This window comes from Dipodomys merriami, unplaced genomic scaffold (genome assembly GCF_024711535.1).
Source record: "Dipodomys merriami isolate MVZ:Mamm:240054 unplaced genomic scaffold, mDipMer1.0.p SCAF_2, whole genome shotgun sequence".
In the NCBI taxonomy this organism is placed as follows: Eukaryota; Metazoa; Chordata; class Mammalia; order Rodentia; family Heteromyidae; genus Dipodomys; species Dipodomys merriami.
Window position 1 is genome coordinate 82,693,817 of NW_027203381.1, and position 22,971 is coordinate 82,716,787.

At 38.1% G+C, this 22,971-nt stretch overlaps 1 protein-coding gene across 1 annotated transcript in view; it reads left to right on the forward strand.

The window, feature by feature from the left end:
* The window catches only part of Morc1 (MORC family CW-type zinc finger 1), a 122,388-nt gene that overhangs the window by 63,609 nt on the left and 35,808 nt on the right, over positions 1-22,971 (forward strand). Inside the window, exons 12-14 of the mRNA XM_070028873.1 lie at positions 354-492; positions 2,007-2,108; positions 18,977-19,204. Coding sequence (XP_069884974.1) covers positions 354-492; positions 2,007-2,108; positions 18,977-19,204 — 469 coding nt within the window. The remainder of the gene's footprint in view (positions 1-353; positions 493-2,006; positions 2,109-18,976; positions 19,205-22,971) is intronic.

Below are 22,971 nucleotides of genomic sequence, written 5' to 3' on the forward strand. Positions count from 1 at the left end.
TTTTTTGTGGGGGGAGGAATGGGGGAAATGTTTGGCAGTAATGAGACTGAGCCTCAATGATCCAAAAAACTACTACTGCAAAAGACCTCATTTCAGGAAAATGTAGGATAAATGAGCCATTAGCAAAACAATTAGTATTCTCAGAAACACACTACCCACCACATTTTACATTAAAAGGTCTTTTACATTAAAAGTCTTGTATTACTTCAAATTATCAAGATGATGATCTTCCTTTGTATTTGAATTTTGTGTATATGGACGAAAGTGATATTCCTTAGAAGAAAGTCTTCTACAGAAAGCTAACAGTTTCTTGCTTCCTCCTGTGGTTCATCTTTTATTTGTCGGTTGTGAAGCTGTGATCAGGTAGAATGGCTTCCTTCAATCCCCCTGGGTACCATGAACACAGCAACATCATCAAAAAGCGAGAGAGAGAAGCAGCTGAGAGAGTCCATCCAAAGGTATCAGAATAAGCTGGCAGAAATGAAGCCACAGGTGAGCTGTTCTTGATTTTCTCCAAATGCAGCCATCATTCTTGAGCTCTTAGTTTTCCCTTGGCAAATTGATGAAGGATGTGTACCCATGTAAAATATCTAGTCTTGTGTTTGTTTCTGTTATTTCCTTTTTGTTTTGGACCTAAGAACTCTTCTAGAGAGTGAGTCTAGAGAAAGGAAGAAAGTTCTGCAAGGGATTCTGTACATGGAACACCTAAGTGCAATGAAACAGGTGAGTAACGCAGACATAGAGACACATAAGGTTCAGGTGGCATCTCCCAACCACTGGAACAGGGTGGATCTCCAAGTTTGCATGGCAGCTAAGGCTGGACTGTGTTTATTTCATTAGGCTTCTTCCCTGTGTGTGTACATTTTAGGTAAAGGGTTCCTTTAAATATTAGCTTTTTTATACAGAAAGTCGAAGTCATAGTTAATTTCTAAGAATACTCAATATGTAAAACATTTCTATTACTAGGCATAGGTAAATATGACACTTTCCAGTAGGAGAAAATGTATTATGTAAATAGTTTTTTAACTAATAAGTCAATTAGCTCTCTGTTGACCTTGTAGATTCAGTACTCAACTTCAGCATTTTTAACTTTATGTACAACCTGCTAGCTTCCTCAAGTAGCATTTGGGGTTGGTGGTGTGCATCCACATATATCAACTCCTGGGGATCTCAGGAAATGAAATATCATTAGCATAGAAAATTCAGTGATGGAGTTAAAATCTCCAGGCTCAACACATTATTACATGCCTTCCTGGCTCTTCCCAAGATAAGAGTTTTACTTTCTTATCTCTACTACCTTGCTAGGGATCTGCAGTGCAGAGGTAACAAAGCCCCCTGACTCTCCCTTGTAGCCTGGAGCCCTTGTGTTGCTTAGGAAAATGATAAGAATCACTTGGGCAGCACCTTTACTTTTTGAAAATGGCTCAGCTTTCTCTAGATCGTATAGCTTGTTTCCTGGTTTGATAACAGAAGTTGGAATTAAAGGTATGACAGCCTGTAATTATTTTCATAGAAAAGCAGGTCAGTAAATGCAAATCTTTTTATTCTTTTTATTGTTTTGGTTTTTATTTTGTTTAGCCCTTCCTGACAAATCTGTGAAGGAAATTCAGTACCTTTTGGTTATCCTTAGATGGCATTTTCCTTTCATTTAAAGGTCAGAGATGAACCTTGTCTATTAATAGTGAAGGTTTAATTGGCTCCATGTTGTGGCTCACACCTGAAATCTTAGCTACTCAGAAAGATGAGATCTAAGAATTGTGGTTTAAAGCCAGCCTGGGCAGGAAAGTCAGTAAGAATTTCATCTCCTGTTAACCATTAAAAATCCTAAATGGAGCTGTGGCTCAGCTAGTAGAGCACTAACCTTAATCAAAAAAGCTCAAGGACAGTGCCCAGGCTCTGAGTTCAAGCCTCTGGATTGGAACAAAAAATTAAAAAGTGCTATACAACAATATTAATTTCATACATATCCTATCCTACCTAATGCTGCCACAAAATTTTATTCCAAGGAGATTGTGAGGGCATCTGCAGTCAAAGACAGCTTCATAGCTGAAGGGGTGGAACTTGTGACTATTTGGAGCATGTGTAGAGAAAGGGACAGGACATTCCAGGTAAGAACAAGAGAACAGAACACGTGGAAATGAGCCAGGTGTGTTTCTTCATAGAACCTACCGTTCATACCACACACTGAGCTTGTCTTAAAAAACACAAACCCAGGATTTGTGTGGGAGATATCAATCTATTAAAAAACAACAACTCGGTGACTCATTATAAAACATAGCCATTGCTGAACAGAAGACTTCTGAAAGGTCACCTCCATTCCCCATTCACAAAAAGCAATCTAGGAAATCGTTCCTGACTATTTTGGTGTATTTACCTGAGGGCAGAAACAAGCTCCAGAGCCATAAGATGCTTAGAATGAATTTGCTGTCTGCTTTTTAGAGACATGTTCTTGCGAGTGAGAATGGGAAGCCAGCAGAACAAGGCATTGACCCCATTCTGGGTTTAATGTTCCCTGGGTTGAGATAAATTGTCCCCTGGATCCAGTAGAGAATCAAGCACTGGCTTATTTGCTCCCACATTTCACTATGCTCATTGGCATCTGTGTGCCCAGTCTTTCGATGCCATGTACAAATCCCCCTATCCCCACGTCCTGCTTCCCACTTCCAGTGACCATTTATCCACGTGCCAGGCCTGGGGAACAGATACAGAAACTAAAGTACAGAATTAAGCCCCTACACTTTATGTCTTATCCTCTTTCTAAATTTTATTTAATTATCTCTAAGTAGTGGTCTACATGCACTGTCATCTCACACAGCAGTTTATGAATACCATGCATGTTAATCTGTGTCACTCCTTCCAATATTCTCACTCATCCCTCCCAACCCACACCTTTCCTCTTTTTTTTTGTTCCTGTTGGTCATGGAGCTTGAACTCAGGGCCTAGGCACTGTTCCTCAGCTTTTGTGCTCAAGATTAGGACTCTACCATCTTGAGCCACAGTTCTACTTCTGGTTTTGTGGGTGGTTACTTGGAGATAAAGAGTTTCATGGACATTCCTGGGCTGGCTTTGAACCGTGATCCTCAGATATCAGCCTCCTGAGTAGCTAGGATTACAGGTATGAGCTACCAGTGCCTGGATTTTCTTAATTTTGAAGGATATGGATTGGATTCTTGACTGCGTTCTCCCTCTCTTCTCCTCTTCATTTGTCTACTCCTCTCTCCTTGACCCTACCCCACCTCCTTTCAAATGCCTGTTTCTTTGTGTCTTAACTCTTGAATTTATAAAAATTCCCAAACCCTGGAGACTGAACTCGGTGTATCACAGATGCTAATAAGCAAGTCTACTACCACTTGAGCCACACTGCCAACCTTCAAGTTTGTATTTCATTCTGAGATGGGTTCTCATTAACATTTTCCTGGACTGAGTTCAGATTTGAGATCCTTTGGCTATAGCAACCTTCTCAGTAGCTCACATTACAGATTGTCTGGCTGCACTTAAGTTTTGTGGTAATGGGGTTAGGGCCTTGTGCAAGCATTCAAGTGTTCCCTATCTTTTTTTTTTGGAGGGGGGGTCCGGTCATGGGGCCTGAACTCTGGGCCTGGGCGCTGTCCCTCATCTCTTCAGCTCAAGGCTAGTGCTCTACCACTTGAGCCACAGCACCACTTCTGGCTTTTTTTTTGCTTATGTGGTGCTGAGGAACCGAACCCAGGGCCTCATGCATGTAAGGCAAGCGCTCTACCACTGAGCCACCTTCCCAGCCCCCTGCACTTAAGTTTTGATGGAAGCTGGCATCCATATCTGGAAGTAAAGGGGAGTAACTGGGTAAAGCACAAACTTACCTGAGTTGTTAAGTAATACAACAGTGCTTTTGCCACAACCCCATCTGGATGCAGAGTGACAGTGTACTTTCTAGAAGTACTTTCACATAATGTACTGGCTATACCTACAGTGAGACTAAAAACAGTTCTGGTAAAAGAGGCACTTAATGGTTAAATCATTTCCTCTAGTAAGAAAATGAGCAGTTTCCAACTGGTGACATATTTAATTCCTAGTTAAAATGGATACAACTAGCTCTATCCATTTTAATAAGAGAGGAACACATCGGTCAATTATGATGTTGGAAATAATCCTCCTCCTCCTCCTCCTCCTCCTCCTCCTCCTCCTCCTCCTCCTCCTCCTCCTCCTCCTCCTCCTCCTCCTCCTCCTCCTCCTCCTCCTCCTCCTCCTCCTCCTCCTCCTCCTCCTCCTCCTCTTGTACTAGGGTTTGAACTCAGAAACTTGTGCATGTGAAGTAGATGCTCCATCACTAAGCCACACCTCCAGCTCAGAAGTTGCTGCTGCTGCTGCTGTTGCTCCTTCTTCTGCTTCTTCTTCTTCTGCTTCTTCTTCTTCTTCTTCTTCTTCTTCTTCTTCTTCTTCTTCTTCTTCTTCTTCTTCTTCTTCTTCTTCTTCTTCTTCTTCTTCTTCTTCTTCTTCTTCTTCTTCTTCTTCCTGCTCCTCCCCCTGCTCTTCCTCCTCCTCCTCCTCCTCCTCCTCCTCCTCCTCCTCCTCCTCCTCCTCCTCCTCCTCCTCCTCCTCCTCCTCCTCCTCCTCCTCCTCCTCCTCCTCCTCCTCATCTTCTCCCTCTGATTCCAGCAGGATTTGTCACAGTCTCATAAGATTAATACAGACAGAAATGGCATAAGAACATTTATCAAGTAGCAAACTGATATGTTGCAAATACATTGCAAATTTGTTGAAGGAAAGATCTAAGTTCAGTAAACCTAATAAAACAGCTCAAATTCAAGATACGTACCTGGGATGCATTTTATGGAGTAAAGGGCCTGCCTTGAAAGTAATAGATGTGTGGACCAGCTAAGATCTTCCATATAAATTGCATTGGAATAGCCCATTCCAATCTTTCTTCTGATGAATAGATGAATGAGTAATATGTGCCCAACTCCACTCTCAGCTTCATTCCTTATTTCCTGCTGTTTTCGGTACTGAGTGACAAGTGCCACCTGCTGGCCAAATGGAGCATTTTTAGTTTCATGTGTCACTTGATGGCTTGGCTAATTAGCAAATTAACTGGATAATTGTTCTTATAGTTTTAAAAGTACATAGGCAATGATTTGAAAGAATAAAATGAAGTTATAAAATCAATTCCCCTGAACATTAGAGCTTTCTAGTCCTCACATTTTCCATTTTCTCAGTTTTAGCTCACAATTTAGATCTCTCTTTTACCTTGTACTGTAGGATAAAAATTATTTATGCACACAGACGATTGCTTTAGCTACATTTCATTTAGGGTTGTTGCACTAGTTAAATCCACTTAATACCATTGGTCAATGAAATGATAGATGATGACATCATTCCTTAAATTATTTGTTCCTCTCTATCTAATGTTAATGGGTGATGTATTTGTATGCTCAGTTTGTGCAGTGGGTGCCATATTGCTTATTTACCTTCTATGCTTTTCTGGATTAGTCTTTTCTAGTTAACATTGATTTATGAGCCCATAGTCCAGATTAGCTCTACTGGGATCAACTTGTCTTTGTAGCTCTAATGCGACCAACTTGTCTTTGTGACCAACTTGTCTTTGTGTGTGTGGTACTCCTCTCTCCACCCCCTAGCTATTCCCTGCTTCTTCACTGTCCCCCACTTCTATGCTGTTCTAATGCTTTGGTCCATGCATTTCTATGAACAGTAGCCTCTGCCCTGCTCCAATCACTCCATGTCCAAAACTAATGCCAACCCTATGTGAAATCATCTTTTTTTTTTTAACTTTCAAAAATATCTTTTCTGTTCCCATTTCCCTTGTCCTATGTATGTCTGTCTTAGAGCTTCTTTTTACAGATACTTATATATCTGACCCATTTTCCACATTAGGCTATGAAGTTTTACAAAGAATGGACAATTTCTTGTCTTCACAGCACCTGAACCTGAAACCTTTGTGTAATAGTTAATTTCCAAGGTTGGAAAGGAATAATTTGATTTATGAAGAATTTTTCACAAAACCAATATTTCCTAGTTGATTGGATTGGTTGAATTTACATAGATGAGACTTACCAAGATCTATATGGATTATGGGAGATGAAAATGTTCTTACATTTGGCCAACTACTATTGCCTCTGTGTGAGAGAGCAGAGACTTCACTTGAGTTTCATTTGTCATGTTCAGGTTCTCATCAAACAAATAGACCTTATAAAATGTCATGTCTTTTTAAGGGGAACTCCAGCAATAGCATTTTACTGTTTTTCAGAGCCCATGTGGAAACACACATACACATACACATAGACACACATGTGTGCACAAACACACACGAGTGAAACTGTATAATAGGATAATTCCCATAATGGTTGTTTCAGCAGTAAATATTAAGCAAAGAAAGCTTGCAGAAATTTTAGCTGTATTTTTAAATGGAAATGGCATATCTGGGCACAGCTTTATAATGAATATAATGAACTCTATAATGTGAACACATTTTTCCATTTAGAATTTAATCTTTGTGCTATGTCATTATTGTGTAGGATGCTGAGATTTCAAATCTGTGCAGCTACAGTGACAGATGCCTTAGAAAGTATATTTATCCATCAAGAGTACTTTGAAGCCTCCTTCTATAAACTGCCATGATCTAAAATTTATGACAACTAAAGACCTATGTCTAGCGAAAGGCTATTACATTTATTGTGCTGAAATATTTTACTTTATTACTTTTGCTACAAAGATCTCATTCCTCTGTGGTGATGCATGACTTTTGCAAGAAGAATAATGCCTAATAAATTCACACTTTTGTGCCCTGTGTTTGCAGCATACCAAATGAAATGTTAAGTGAATTGTTTATGAGTAAGTAGTTCCCAAGTTGCCTGAGGGCAGGCACCATGTGCTGCTTTTCTTCTGTGTTTACTTCCCTCTGCCAAGCTGAGCCAAACATTGCACAGAGTAACGAACTAACACAAGACTTTGAGCGTCTTTGGTTGCTTACCCAAATTATTTTCTTACCTATCCTTTCCTGAGGATGTCATACTTCCTGACAGAACACTTCTGTTTCACTAAATGAATTTCAGTCAGCACCAGTGGATAGAGAAAATCAAAACAGTCTGGCATTGTAGCACAGCATGCTTTAGAAAGCCTAGGATCTGCCGAGCTCTTGGCTTCGTAAGTCCCCCCCCTCCCACGCCCGCCCCTCCCACCCCCACAGGAGATTGGGACAAAGAATATTATCCATTGTTTTCTGCTCCTGGGTTTCACAGAACTCACCAAATATTGGTGCTGGAAGTCCAGAGGAAATGTATCCTTTCTCCAAGAACAACAGCAATAACATTGACAAAGGCCAGGCAGGCAGGCAGGACATACCACACCTTCTCTTTGCATACCAATCAGTCATTTCTATTCACATCAGCAGAGGTGGAGAGAGATGTACAGGTTCTGTTGCCTCCAAGGATTTTCAATGGAGAGAATACTAATTTGGGTTTGAATGCCAATGAACCTATTTGATCTCTGCCCCACAAAAACTCCTTAAGCACCTGAACTTTATGTACAACCAGCTCTCAATTTGTGTGCATGCTAATCAAGGACTATCAGTGGCTGCCTGCTCTCCTACTTGTACAACTTCAGGGCCTGGTCTTTGACAGCTGGGGAAGATGCAACTGTATTATTTCCTTCCAAAGCAAGGGACCCTTGTTGCTTCTCATGAAGGGAAGTTCTTGTCTCTGAGCCTGCACCTCTAGGCATAGTGTGCCTGTATCCTCCCACTCTGAGCTGGTGGCCTGTTTCTCTTCTTATTTCACCTAATCTCTCCTCTGACTCAGAACCAGCTTTACCTTTTGAACTCAGTTTAGGGAACCGAACTTCAGTGATTTTTGTTGTAGATTTTAAACTCAAATCCCACATCTTGTGTTTCTGACTTAATGCTGCTAAACCTTTATTTTTTGATTATCTTTTTGTATCTCTTTCTTTTCTCTGCACCAACTATGTAAGATGGAGTAAAAGTCAAACTTAATTTCACTTGGGTTCTGTTTTCACCTTGGACTTTAAATGCACTTTTTTTTTTAACCCTTCCCTTCCTTCAGTCAATAGTCTCTGACTAGACCCTGCCTTCTAAGCAGAGGATGGGGACTCTCAACACTTCAGAGGATTGGCTGACATTAATCCAATGACCTAGATTTCACAGGGGTCTAAGTTTGTTTGTTTATTTTAGTTCCTCCTCCTCCTCCTCCTCCTCCTCCTCCTCCTCCTCCTCCTCCTCCTCCTCCTCCTCCTCCTCCTCCTCCTCCTCCTCCTTCTCTTCTTCCTCCTCCTTTTTTTTTTTTTTTTCTGTTGTGGGGCTTGAACTCTGGACCTGGGAGCTGTCCCTCAGCTCTTCAGCTCAAGGCTAGCACTCTACCACTTGAGCCACAGTGCCACTTCTGTCTTTTTCTTTTCTTTTCTTTTCTTTTTTTGTGGTGCTGAGGAATCAAACCCAGAGCCTCATGCATGCGAGGCAAGCACTCTACTACTGAGCCACCTTTCCAGCCCCTAAGTTTATCTTCTATTCAATAGAACCTCATGAAAGTATTACTAATAGGAACCAAGATCCTGCCATACGAAAATACATATTATTTAAAACCCTTCTAAACTGGGGAGAACTTACTTTTTTTTCTACTCCAAGATTTAAATAATTCTTTGAGAACTGAAAACATCAAATTATAAACACGAAGCTATAAAAGGATCACAGAAAAGGCATGTGAAATGGAGGGGTACTGAAGCTTGAGCTTCATTTGCTTCATGATACATTTAACCATCGTTTGGCGTATACTGTTGGTCACCATAAGCTTTTTTATAATACAAATAATAGAATATTTAAAAAATATCTCCTCCAGTTAAGTTTCTCCTCTTTAAGGTTTTTTTTTCCAGGATTTCCATTATTATTTATTTTTTGGTGATTTCTGTGGTTTCTGTGATTAAAAACATTGTACATAGTACATAGATGGAGGAATTAAAATGAGAAGGCTGAATGAAAGCATTTCTTAATAGACTTAGAATGTTCCACTGATAGAGGTGCTCTAAACATGCTGGTTCACTGAAGCCTCATAGCCCTGTGATGGCTGTGATTCTTTTTTTATGGATGAGAAAACTAAGGCACAAAGAAGTAATTTGCCTAGCATAGAGTTTGGAAAGTATCCTGATTTCCACCAATCCAATGTGTCTCCAGACCTCTCACTCTGTCACTAGACTGCATTGCCTTTTTTGGCAGTGCAGGGCTGGGCAGGGATACTCATTCTATAACTTGGGCTACCTGGGAGGGAAAGGTAGGCGAATCATAGTCCAAAACCTTCTCTGACCTAAGCATGACATCTTATCTAAAAACAAAAGTAAAGAGGGCCAGGTGAGTGACTCAAGTGGTAGAGGGAGAGGCCTTCAACTTAAAAGTACTGTAAAAATATATCTACATCTGTCTTCTTTCTCTCTCCCCCGCCCCATCTTTATATATACACACATATATACATATTTACATATATACGTGGGTGTATATATGCATACATACACATGTATGTGTGTAAAAGCTATTTCTGACTCTGTGTCTCTCATTTATGTATCTGTGTACCTATGTGTATATCCACATGTGTATGTATATCAATCAGGTATATATAAGAATCAGCTATGATTGATTATTACTTCACAGCCATTTGAGCTACTGTAATTAGCTCTCCCATTTTCACTTCAGATTGATAGTTACTTGTGGGCAGTAGAATTTGAGAAATTCAGAGTGAATAATACTAATACTCATGATTTTTCTTGTTGACTAGCTCTGTCCACACATTAGGTGGATGGTTCATTGCATTGGCAATGGGGGGGGGGGGGTGGCAGGGGGCGGGAACAGTGCTGACAACATTGGTGTTAGGATCCTTGATTTTGGGTCCTAGCTGGTGTATAGGCTGACTGACCTCAGGCATGTCTGATGTAGTCTTCCATCCTAGGACTCCCCCCTCCCACCCCAACACACACATACCCTAAAAAAGAAGGAAATTAAGCTAGATGTTCACAAAGACTCATCTAAATTTTAGGGCTGATGAGTATCTGTTTTTTGTGTTTTTGGTCAGTTGTGGGGTTTAAACTTCGGGTCTGGGCACTGTCCCTGAGTTTTGTGGGGTTTTTTTTTTTTTTTTTTTTTTTTTGCTCAAAGCTAGCACTCTACCACTTTGAGCCACAGCTCCGCTTCTGGTGCTTAGGTGGTTATTTGGAGATAAGAGTCTCACAGACTTTGCTGTTGTTCTGGCTTTGAACTATGATCCTCAGAGCTTAACCTCCTGAGTAGATAGGATTATAGGCATGAATTACCATTACCTAGCAAGAGATTCTGTATTTTTTTAATACTGTTTTGAATGCAAACATTGGTATCTAGAACAGAGCAGATTATTATTTAATTATAGTAAATGGTTGTGCAGATTCCTCTTTGCTCCAAGTCTTACTCTTGGGGCAGCAGATGGCAAGAGAGTTAGATCAGATGTTATCCTGCATATACTGGAGTTTGTACCACAAGCAAGGAACTTTGAGGAAAAGAAATGAACATGACTATTTATATAAGATTATAACAACCACTTTTCCCTCTCCGAGTGGGGAGAAGTGGGAGGGAAATTTCTTCAGCTTTTTCTTCACTAATAGTCACTGTTTCACTACAGACTTCAAGTTTTGTAAAATTTAATCAGAAAGTTTTAGCTGTACAAAAACATAAAAAATGTTTTCTCATACTTCCACATAGCACTGGTTCAAAGTTAGAAAGGAAATACTCTGTTTTGTAAGACTGTAAACCTAAGATCGTTGGACCATGTGTAGAAGAACAATATGTAGATACCAGATGGACTGAACAAAATGCACTGAAACTAGAACTTGCATTTCTGCCTCTTTCCTCAGACCATTCCGATGCACCCCAGAGATTCATGGCTTCATTTTGGCCTTAAAGATTCCTCAGTTTTCTTTGTTTCCAGAGACAGTTTATTTTACACAGATATTGCGGAGTCAGTTTGTGATCTAAACTTTCTGAACTTGTAAAGAAATGTAATTGTCTTGTTAGGAAGTCTATAAGTGTCATTTAAAAACATGTATTGAGAGGCTGGGAAGGTGGCTCAATCGTAGAGTGCTTGCCTTGCATGCATGAGGCTCTTGGTTCCATTCCTCAGCATCACATAAGCAGAAAAAAAATCCAGAAGTGGTGCTGTGACTCAAGTGGTAGAGTGCTAGCCTTGAGCTGAAGAGCTGAGGGACCGTGCCCAGGCCCAGAGTTTAAGGCCTCATCACCGACAAAAACAAAAATACAAAACAAAAGGTACTGATATTTACAAGATCTATAGGGTAATATGTTTTGCAAAATCTGAGAAGATGATGATAATGATGATAAAACAGTACTATAGTTAAAAAGCAACATCCCCTAAAGATCAGAGGTAAAATTTGAAGAAGATTAAATGTGTTAACAGAGTTTTGTTTTACCTAAACATATAATCAAGGATATAAAAATGTGTTCCTCAAATAAAAGAAAATATGTGATTATTTAAATATGTATTAAACATTTTTAGGCCAACCTCCAAATGGATATTAAGAGTCTTCATCTATCAGTAAAATATATCTAGAACTAGAAAAATACTATTTGTCTGAATAGGTAAACTTCTAGGAGAACTATTAACATTTTTTTCATTGAGGTCAGTTGCATTTAGTGTACTAAATGTATTTAGTGTACTAAATGTTATTTGTGCATCTATTTTTATACAAGTTGCTTCAGTGGGAAACCCAAAATTGTCTACTTTTCTTGTCTTAATGCTTTTGAAAACTCTCTTCCAATGTTACATTTTATTGTTGTTCTTTGGCTTTTTCCTTTATGTTCTTCTGCACTGGTGCATTAAATATGCAAATATTTCCTCTATGCCCACTATAATCTAGGCGTTGGATATTATAACAGAAAAGAATGACTGAACTCAGCAAGTTCAGTGTTGGGGGAGTGTCAGCTGGGTGGAAGAGAAATGGTGACTGGACAGGAAAGCATTCAAAGTCATGGAAAATAAGTTTATTGTGTTAGGAAGCTTTTATTTTCCTTAAAAGTGAGCAAAATGCAGTTGTAAATACAGGGTTGGTCAGAGTTGAGATAAATTTATGGTTGGGAGGCCTTTAACAAAATTTCTGGGGAAAAAAGAAAGAATTTGGTGAAATTGGAGAACTATAGCACACAGGAGAGAAGGGGCCCAGTAGATCAGCAATGGCAGGAAGGAGAGACATCAGGACAAGGCAGAGGGTGTAAGTTAAAGTAGAAGGAGGAATCTTTTGTCATCTGAGGCCATGGGAAAGAAGTTAAAGGTATTCACACACAGCTTCAACAGCTTTAATATTGCTTTTCTTTTCTCTAAAGACAATGAGAGAGGAAGGCTTTATAAAAAGGGTACAGGAAGATTTGAAACAACCTTGTGTGTGGGAGGAACAGGAGCCAATTAGGGACAAGTTGAAAGATTGCCTGGAAGATGAGGAGTTGTATGTTTCTGTGGTACAGACGCAAGAGACTTTAGAAATCATTTATTTCTGAGCACAGATCGCAAAGAATGAAGGAATCAACTGAGCCAAGGCTGAGAACATCAGAATGGGGTGGCGGAGTGCCGCTGAGAGGAAGGACTATTTTCCTCAGGTAGAATTAGGAATGGAAGGAAAATCAGCAGGGGTATGACAGCGAGGAAAGACACATATGGAGAGAAAAGAAGTTTTGGTGAATACAAAGAGCGTTGATAACCTGGAGAGGATGTGGAAGAACTGCAAATTATCAGGGAAAGGGCTTCACAGTTGGATAATTTCTAAAGGTGAAAATATTGGTGTAAATTTCTGATGTTGAACCATCCTTGGAGTAATGAAGTGAAATGTAATAAAACCTTTGTAGGTGATTTAAAAGCCTTTCTGGGTGCAAGGCTCAGGCCTGTAATCCTAGCTATATAGGAAGTTGAGAGCTAAGGATCGCGGTTCAAAGCCAGCCTGGTCAGAAAAGTGTGAGACTCTCATCTCCAATTAATCACAAAGAGGCAGAAGTGGAACTATGGCTTAAGAGATAGAGAACTAGCCTTGAGCACAAAATCTTAGAGACAGGCCCAGAATTCAAGCCCCAGGACAGCACACACACACACACACACACACACACACACACACACACACAAAACTGCAACAATAAAACCCAAAACATATGGGGTTAGTTAATAAACAAGTAAACAGATGGGTAGGAGGAAAGAAACTCCAAATTTCTAAGGATATGGTGCATCTTTATTAAAAATACTGATCTAATAACTCATTTGTTGACTATAGTAAGACTTACTGGGTACAGCACAGAAAAGGCGTTTATATGGTACCTTTGTCTTTGAGTGTTTCTTCCCTCTTCTCCTTTTGTGTTTTAATTGTAAGTAAATCCATGCTTTTTTTTTTCCTGTCACTGAGGTCATTATTGCTGCAAAATGTTATATTTGACCATATTTTTTCATGCTTCCTGATTTAATATGCAACTGAAAATTATTTTGCCGTTTTGTTTTTGTACTAGCTTATCTCCTTTTGTAGCAACAGCTCTGAAGTTAAAATGACAGGGCAATATTTACAAAACTTATAAAATTTTTATTTCCTCCTATCTCTGGTTTAGTAATATGATTAGTAGTAGCCAGGTCAAACCCCATTACAATAAAATTATAGACCAAGGAAATAATTATCCTTATGTTAATATCATAAATGTTATAAATCCAAATAATTTGACTGAATCATATATACCAGACTAGGCTCTGACCTATTTTGCTGTATCAAGAGCAAGACTCACCTTGGGTAAAGATACTGGAAAAGAATATACACATGCAAAAAAAAAAAAAAAGAATATACACATGCATTATGTAAAGCTTCTGGAAAGTGTGATTGATACCCAGTCAGGTAGCAGAGAGACAGTCAAGTTATGAATGCAGAATAGTCTCGTGACAGTGTTTCAACTATGAAAAGATGAACCATAGGCTCCAAGAGTGTCAGTTCATCCTGTCAATCATCAATATCCGACTGGGCATTTAGCATTCCCTAACATTGTGCTAGGTATTGAAGACATAAGGAAAGATTTTGACTTTCCCAAGCTATTGGGAGAAATACACTGTTAACACAGAACTACAGTCCAGTGTGGTACAGACAGTAATAAGGAAGGAAAAATGTTATAGAAGATTCACTATGGCTATGGCTATAAAACAGCATTTTTCCATTTCTTTTTCTAAAAGTCTCCTTAGAGCAACAAGGAAAGGAGAAGACAAAAATACAAACTGAGTTGGCTGAGTGGAAGAGTGCTTGCCTTGCATGCATGAGGCCCTGGGTTTGATTCCTTAGCAGCCACATAAACAGAAAAAGCCAGAAGTGGTGCTATGGCTTAAGTGCTAGAGCACTCGCCTTGAGCTGAAGAGCTGAGGGACAGTGCCCAGGCCCAGAGTTCAGGCTCCATGACCGACCAAAAAAAAAAAAATACAAACTGAATTTTCCATTAGACTAGAAGACACATATACCAAAGATTTCACAGGGCTATTCAAAGTACTCAAAAGAACACAGGAGCTCCACTGGAGGAAAGGGAGAGAAACAGAGGAGAATGTTCAACAATAGCATGCCAAAAGATGAACACACAGACACTGACTGAAGAAAGACACATGTAGCAATTGAAAACTGTACCTGTTGTCTGTCATAGCCAGCAGGCAAAAGAAACCCTACTGGACCAACCCTGGTTCATAGAAGTAGACATGGCATCCACATGAAAGTGTAAGAGGCCACGTAAAAGATGCTGTTGCTGGGTCTTGTGAATTAACTAAAAGTTCTCCACCTTTGTCCCTGTGACCCTTGATGTGGCTGTTCTCTGCTGCAGTCTCTTTGCAAGCACCTTGGGTTCCAGCAAAGAAATTTACTGATAAGTATCCTGTATAGGAGGCAAACAGTCCCTCACACAGACAGTGCCTCTATTTATCATCTAAAAAGAGGAAAGAGCCCCAAACCTAGGAGACCACTGACCAGGCATCTTGTTCTTGCTCGGTCCTATAAAGTGATTAACAATTTGAAACTCCTCCAGAGACAAAGATTGCGCCTCTGGTTCACCTGGTCATACCTGTGACTTGGACTTTTTTTTTTCTTAACTGTGCGTACCTTTCTCACCTCCCTACCCCCGCCCTAATTCTTCCCATTTAACTAGAGGCCAATCTCTATCCTATGAAGGCAGCCTAGAATTTGCTGATACAATGGTCTCCCATGGCTGTCATGTAATAAATTTCCTTTCTCTGCACTACATCATGTTTCTGTTTTTTTTAATTTTATTTTATCATAAAGTTGCTGTACAGAGGGGATACAGTTACATGAGTAAGTTAATGAGTACATTTCTTGTAGAGAATTGTTACTCCCTCCTTTGTGGTTCTCCCCTATCCCTTCCTTCCCCCACCTTCTTCGCTCCTCCCCACCCCCAAAGTTATAAAGTTCATTTTCCGTATACTGTCTTGTGGGTATCATTGTTGCAACTGGTCATCCTGTGTCCTTGTTTCAGCATTCTGTTACTCCCCTCCCCCTCCTTGAACTGGAGAAAAGTATATACAAGATGTATGGCACCACAAACAAGTACAGGATAACAGGAGATACCATAGGGGGAAGAACATACAAAGGAAACAAAACTATCTCATAGCACATTAACAACAATGACAAAGAAGAACCGCTTGCAGGGAACTACACCATATTTCTTTATGGGGATAAGTGGTCAGGTCTGGATCCCTGAACTTTGATCCGGAGTCTAAAAACTCAGTTTCAAGAAATTACCCAAAGTCACACATGCAAAAGTAGTGCTTTTGTTTTTTAAATACAGGAGAAGAGAGGCTTTGCTTGTTTAACAACAAGAAAAGAAGAACTTGCCTGTCATCTTAATTTCCTTCTGACCCCTTCCAATGGAAAATTTGGAATGAGATTAGCCCCCGAAAACTCAGCTCATAAGGAAGTGCTTAAAAAACAAAAACAAAAAAAACTCGAGTGTAGCATTTAAACAAGAAACAAAAGGAAAAAAAATCTAATAAAAATTATATAAGAAACAAATAAGATACCATAAGAGAGATTGGGAGAAGAATGGTAGAAAAGATGACATTGATCAAGAAGCATTATACTCATAAATTAGTATATTGAATTGAAACCCCTTATACAACTACTCAAAAATAATAATTAAAAAAAAGATACCATAAGGGAAAAGTAGAAAAATATTCTGACAAAATATAAATGACAAAAGCTACTGTGAATATTTTGAATAAACATTATTAAATATAAGGAAAGATTTTCCTCATTACATACCCTAAAAAAAAGTCTACAGAAATCTATGGCCAAAGGCATTCTTAATTTGGTGCCAATCCTGGGGCTTGAACTCAGGACCTGGATTCTGTCCTGGAGATTTTTTATTCAATTCTAGCACTCTATCACTTGAGCCACAGTTTCACTTCTGGATTTTTGGTGGTTAACTGGAGATAAGAGTTTCACAGCCATGCATGTCCAAGCTAATTCTTAGATCTTAGCCTTCTGGGTAGCTAGGATTACAGACATGAGCCAATGGCATCAGGCTCAAAGTCATTCTTATTAATGAAAATTAAGTATTCTTCCCCTATGGAAGGAGACTAATTCTCAGCACTTGAAAGGTTCTAGATAGTGCAGAAAATAAACAGAAAGAAAAGCATTTGAGTGGTAGATGAAGAAGTTAAACTGTTTTTTCTTTATAGTTAATGATAGTTCACATAGAAAATCAGGTGACATCTACAATCAATTACTAGAACTAGTGAAATGAGTTAGATTGTAGGATTAACAAACAATGTATAAACAGCAGCTATTTGTACATATAATACTGAATTGCTGAAAGATGCCAGGCAAACATATGTTTACTTAAATTTATTGTAATATTTTTTCCATGGAAGCTTCAACTTACATCATCAAGTAAGATCTCAGGAACCACCTCCACCTTGTTCTCTGCAGCTCCTAAGGTGAATAATTAGAGTAGGTTGATCATTTGTGTCATTTGTGTTTCTTATAGAAGCCAAACTTAACAAGGATTAGTGAGTTCCATGATTTATGAGGTTCTGGAAATTTAGCACTAATAAATCTTAATTGTTAATGTTTTCTTCTTAGAGTGATATATACTTATTAGGACAAACTTAGAAAAAATACAAAATTTAATTCATTATCTTAATACTCAAGCAGGATGACAATTTAAGACATTTTAATTTATTTTATTCCAATACTTTCCATGAGAGATATTGATCCAGTCTGTGGATATATATATGTATTAATCTATATATGTCTATTTGTCTAAATGTGTGTATATATAAACATTTATATATGTATATAGTATATATGTATATATAGTATATATTTGTGTATATAGTTTATATTTGTGAATATTGGCATAATTTTCTAAAGACTTTTATATAATTATTAAATTATATACGTTATCTTTCTCAAATATCTACTAGAATAACATTTAGGATTTAGAGGAGGTTATTTTTGAACCTTTTGAGTGTCTTTGAATATTCGCAGATCCCTCATTTCTCAGTTATATCAGGCCCACACAGATATGTAGAAAACTCTTTACAATGTTAATTATTCATCTTTCTTAATAGGCAGAGCTGTAAATAATATATTGTATGCCTTTGGCATTTCTGCATTACTCACTTTAAATATTGAAACACTTGTTTCGAGAGCGTCTTTGTAGTTTGTATCTTCTACTTTAACAAAGAATCAGGGGTCCTTTAACTCAATGATAGCTCAGAACTGGTAATTGTCTCATAATTAAACTCTCATCTTGATCATTTTTTGCACTGCTAAAAAGCCTTATTATATACAGATATAATATATGCACAATATTATATATGCACATATAATAGATACAGTAAATTGAGGCTTATGGAAAATGAGAACTTTAACCCAGAAAAGTCTTCCCCATGTTGCTTCAATATAATATATACTATCAGAGTAAAAATGATCCATGTGATCATTTGTGTAACATGAATGAAAACTGCCTCCTTTAATAGGAGTTTGCCTCCATAACTGAATGTCAGAAGCAGGCTCTGGATTTATACATTTTGTTTTTACTTAGTTTTTACCAGCATCTAAAATTGGGGTGGAGAGCAGCAGAAATTACTTGCAAGTAACCTACCCTGGGAAATAGGTTTAAAGTGTTGTTATAAAGCCTCTAATAGTAATGATGATGATGATAATAATAATAATTCCATGCCTTAAGATTCTGCCTAGAGATGAGTAAACCATGCACAAGACTGTGATAAGACTGTATCAAGTGCTAGTGGTTTGTGTGAAGGAAAATTGGAACCAAACAGTTTCCATGAGCCCAAACACTATTGAAGAGAGAGGATTCACTGGCCAGTGGTTTGGGGGGCAGGAGTGGACAACGACATGCTTAGGAATTGGCATATCTGTCACTTACACTCTACCCTAAACTCTTCTCCTTCTACTTGTTATGTTTTATTTCTAGAAGAGAGTAACCTGGTAGACACACGTGCTGTAGCTCTTCTAGCACATGTCTTTCATTGGTTGAAGTAGCAGGAAGCAAGGGGCAGGAAGTAGGATGTGGCATGAGGGCAGTTCTGAGGACTTGTCCTCTGGTGAATCAGGGGGTAAAGTGAACAGAATGTGCTCCCACTTTGGGGTCTCTGTACTCAAAAGTCAGGTTTCTTTTTAAAATTTGCTTTCACAAATAGTACAAGGGAAGCGTGTGCTGATAATTCCATGGAAGTGCAGACCTATAGCAAAGTTAGATCTCTTGACTCAGTCAGCTCTGTTTCGGAATCAGACTTCTAATGAGCCGTGATAACAGCACATATTTACGAAAGTTGGTGCACTAAGCTTTTGGTTTTTAAATTTTTTGATAGCAGTAAGAAATACGACCTAATGCAATGTGATGAGGGAAACAGCCATCTGTTTCCAGTTATCTGGCTACCAAACATAACATTGATTTTTGTTCTTTAAGGAAATTACCAAAACTCAGAAACTCAGGATTGCAAGTGATAACTTGAAGCCTGGATATCTTTCCTCCCTTGAGTTTTCAGTCAACCACAGAGACCAAAAAAGAAATCCAGAAGGTGCAGATTTGTATATAGAGCATGTTTCCAAAACCAAGATAGTGAAGAAGTCTGTCAGCAAACCCCAGCAGCAAAGAGAAGCAGAAGCTCTGCCAGAAAATGTCAAACTAGCTCAGGTACTTTGTTCTTTTCTTTTCTTATTTTCAAAATGAACAATAATTTACTTATTCTGGGAATAGCATTCAGTAACGGTTTTGGTTCATTTTCACATTTTGAAGCACTCTAATTATAGGATGGACATCACAATATGTGTTTCCTGTACAGGGTCCCAATATCTATTTTTTCTCCCTTCTCTTTCTTCTTCTTCTTTTTATTTTTGGACAAAAAGTTAGATTGCTAATATAAGCACAGTGTCTGCAGAACTCAAACAAGTGAAGAGCTCTCAGAAAAATGTGTGGATGGGGAAAATTTAAATCTATATTTAAGAGAGAAATGGTCCCATAGGATGAACCTTAACTCTTTAGGATTTTGTATTCAATACTTTATAGAAAAAAAAGTGCTTAGCTAAATAAAGCATGCATAGGTTGTTAGCTCTATCATCAAAGGTCCAGTATCTAAAGTAGGATCCAATATTTGAATTTTCAGATTCATTTTAATGACGTACCGCCCCCAAGTCTTCATGTGTCTAAGTGTGTCTGCTTCTTTTAAAAGACTCACACCATACCAACAGTGCTTCCCTCATTTAATTCTTTTCTAATTGTCTTCATGTTCCATTTATAATTATTACAACAATGAAATATGGGAGTTCCTGTCTCAGGTTTAGTGCTGATTGATTACAAACATTATTTCACTAACATCCATTTTACATCTTTTGTAAGCCAGAACTGATTGTTTATATTATCTACCTGGCTCACCAGATTTGACTTTTAAGGCCTTTTAACTATTGTCACAAATTAATATCACTCTTAGAAGGTGGATATGAGCCACTGGAATGAATGAATTGCTGTGGGCCCTGAAGGCTGTGTAAACTCACTTGATCGCAGATACCTGCTGAGTTTCTTCCCTGTAGACACTATATTGCATGGTGGGAGATAAGATATTCAAGGCATAGTTCATACAAAGGGAATTATTTTGAACAATAGTCACTTTATTGAAAGCTCTCATTCATTCATTCCTTTGTCATATTTTTGGCAAATAGTGTACAGGTTCTTTCTAAAATTCTTTAGTGAAAATCTTTATTCTTTAAAGAAGATTTTTTTCATTTCACTTTTAAGTAGTTCATTCTCAAAAAGTAGTTGAAACCGGTTTTCTTATAATTTTAACTTTTTTATCCTCAGTCTTTCCCTGAGATTATATGATCACATTAAATGTTTATCACCTATACAATTTAACTTTTCTTTCTGTCACTTTGAATTCTGTGTCATATTTAAATATGATGTTTCATTTGCAAAAGGCATTTATGTAACACTTCCATGTTCAAAATATAGCATAATTGTAATATAAGAGATTTTATTACTTTTTTTCCCAGTCCTGAGGCTTGAACTCTGGGCCTACGCAATGACACTGTGCTTCTTTTCCTATCACTTGAGCTATAGTGCCACTTCTGTGTTTTTCTGAGTAGTTTATTGGAGATAAGTGTATCATGGACTTTCCAGCTCTGGCTGGGTTTGAACTGTGAATAGCTAGGATTATAGGATTGATCCACCGGTGCCCCGAGAGATTTTATTACTTTATAGTCATATCTCCATTAACCCTGCATTTAAAAAATTATTAAGTGTAAAATTTAAAGATTTGGGATTTGTTGGTTTACTATGTAGTTATGTTATATACTCTTAAAGCAAGAATATATTGAGAAGTTGATAGTATGTCCAGGTATTAGAATTTAGATGTGGTAGAGTACCTTTGTAGATGTCTGCATGAGTATAAAGCTACACAAGAGAATGTATACTTATAGTATGCGCACATACATGCATATATACATACATATACACTTGTGTAGCTTTGCACAATATAGGTACATAAATGTATATTAGCATATATGTAAAATACATAGGTACATCTACACATGTATATGTAAAATCGTATGTACCACTCTCAAGCCACAAATGTTGTCATGAACAAAACCATATATAGTTTCTGCCCTAATCAAAGTTAGAGCCTAATAAGAAGAAGCAGAGCAATCATGTCTCCAATCATTTCATAGACAGATTTATATTGCAGCCACAATATTATTCCTTTTTTTCTTTTGAGATAGAGTTTTGCTGTGTTACAAAGACTGCTTCCTACTTCAGCTGGGACTGCACGCACCTCCTATGCCTGTTATTGTGGCAGGATTTTTATGGACAGTCACTTATCTGCTTATGACGGGATATTTGACTATAGCTGGTAGAATGGGCTGTCTTTTCAGAAAAAAGATTCCTAAGTTTTTTATGATTAAATTGATTTAAAAAAGAGAGATGATACATTTCCAAGTAATGTACACTGTTTGTTAAAAAGGGATACAAGGATGGGTGTAAAGTATTTCAAGAGGACAGTAATGGGAGGACAGAGAGATGGAGAAGGGATGTGCTGTGAGATGTGTGATCACAACCACACAGGTTCCATAGGCCTTGAGAAGCAGATTTTCATTCATCCTAAAAGCAACAGAAAACAACAGGAGAGCATCAGTAATGTGCCCAGACATTATTTATTTTACTTTTTAAGAAGACATTGCTTTGGTTGAGTATGGAAAAAAAAAAAAGTAGGATCATACCTTGCAGTCATTTGACCCCTATTTGTCTGCATAAGAAAAGACTGGTTGATTTCATCTCTGGGATAGAAGGATAGTTTGATATACATAAATCAATAAACATAATATGGGAAATTAACAGAATTAAGAGCAAGAATCACATGATCATCTCAATAAATGCAGAAAAAGCCTCTGACAAATCTTACCTCCTTTCATGATAAAAGCTTTGGAGAATGTAGAACAGAAGTAAGATACCTCAATATAACAATGCTTTACAAGAAATATACTTATTGCCTTACTCATCTAACTGTTACCCCTCTGTATAACATCTTTCAATAAAATAAAAACTTAAAAAGACTATTATGACAAGCCTAGAATCCAGATACTAAATGGTGAAAAGTGGAAAGTGTTTCTTCTAAAATCAGGAGCAAGGACAAAGATGTCTACTCTGCATTCCTTTTCAGTGAAGTAATGGAATTCCTAGCTAGAGCAGAAGGCAAGAGAAAGACATAAAATCCAAAGAGGGAAAAGTCAAAGTATCCCTATTTGCAGATGACATGATATTATATCTAAAGGACCCTAGAGAGTCCTCTCCCAAGCATATCAGCTTTGAAGAAAACCTCATATGCTTCACATGCTTGATAAAAACAGCTCTGGAAATTGCTAACAGTTTAGTTTTCATGTAGTACATTTATATTTATTAATATAAGTAACAAGGACTTATTGTTCCTCCTAGAGAACTTTTTTAATTTTTTGGAGCTTAAAACAACATACATTTATTTTCTCACATTACTCTGGGTCTAGTGACTGGGCAGATTTTAGTTGAATTCCCTCCTTAGGATTTCATAAAGCACAAGGCGTTGGCAGGATTGAATTTTCTTTTGCGGGTCATGATCCTCTTCCTACTGACATAGTTGCTGGTAGAAACCATTTTCTTATAACTGCTTGGTGCCGTGGCTTCTCACTAGCTTTGGCTGGAGGCCATTTTTAATACCGTGTCACATGACCCTATTCCCAGGTGGTCCACAACAGGGCTATTTGCCAGTGAGAAAGTCTGCTACTGCTAAATCATCTAAGATTTAATTTCACAAAATAAAATGCAGTCAGACTAACATGACATTCTATCACTTTTGTTAGATTCTATTGGCTAGAAGAAAGTTGTAGGTGCCACAGTCCCCAGGATAGATTATTCTGAGAGCATGGGCCATTTGGGGT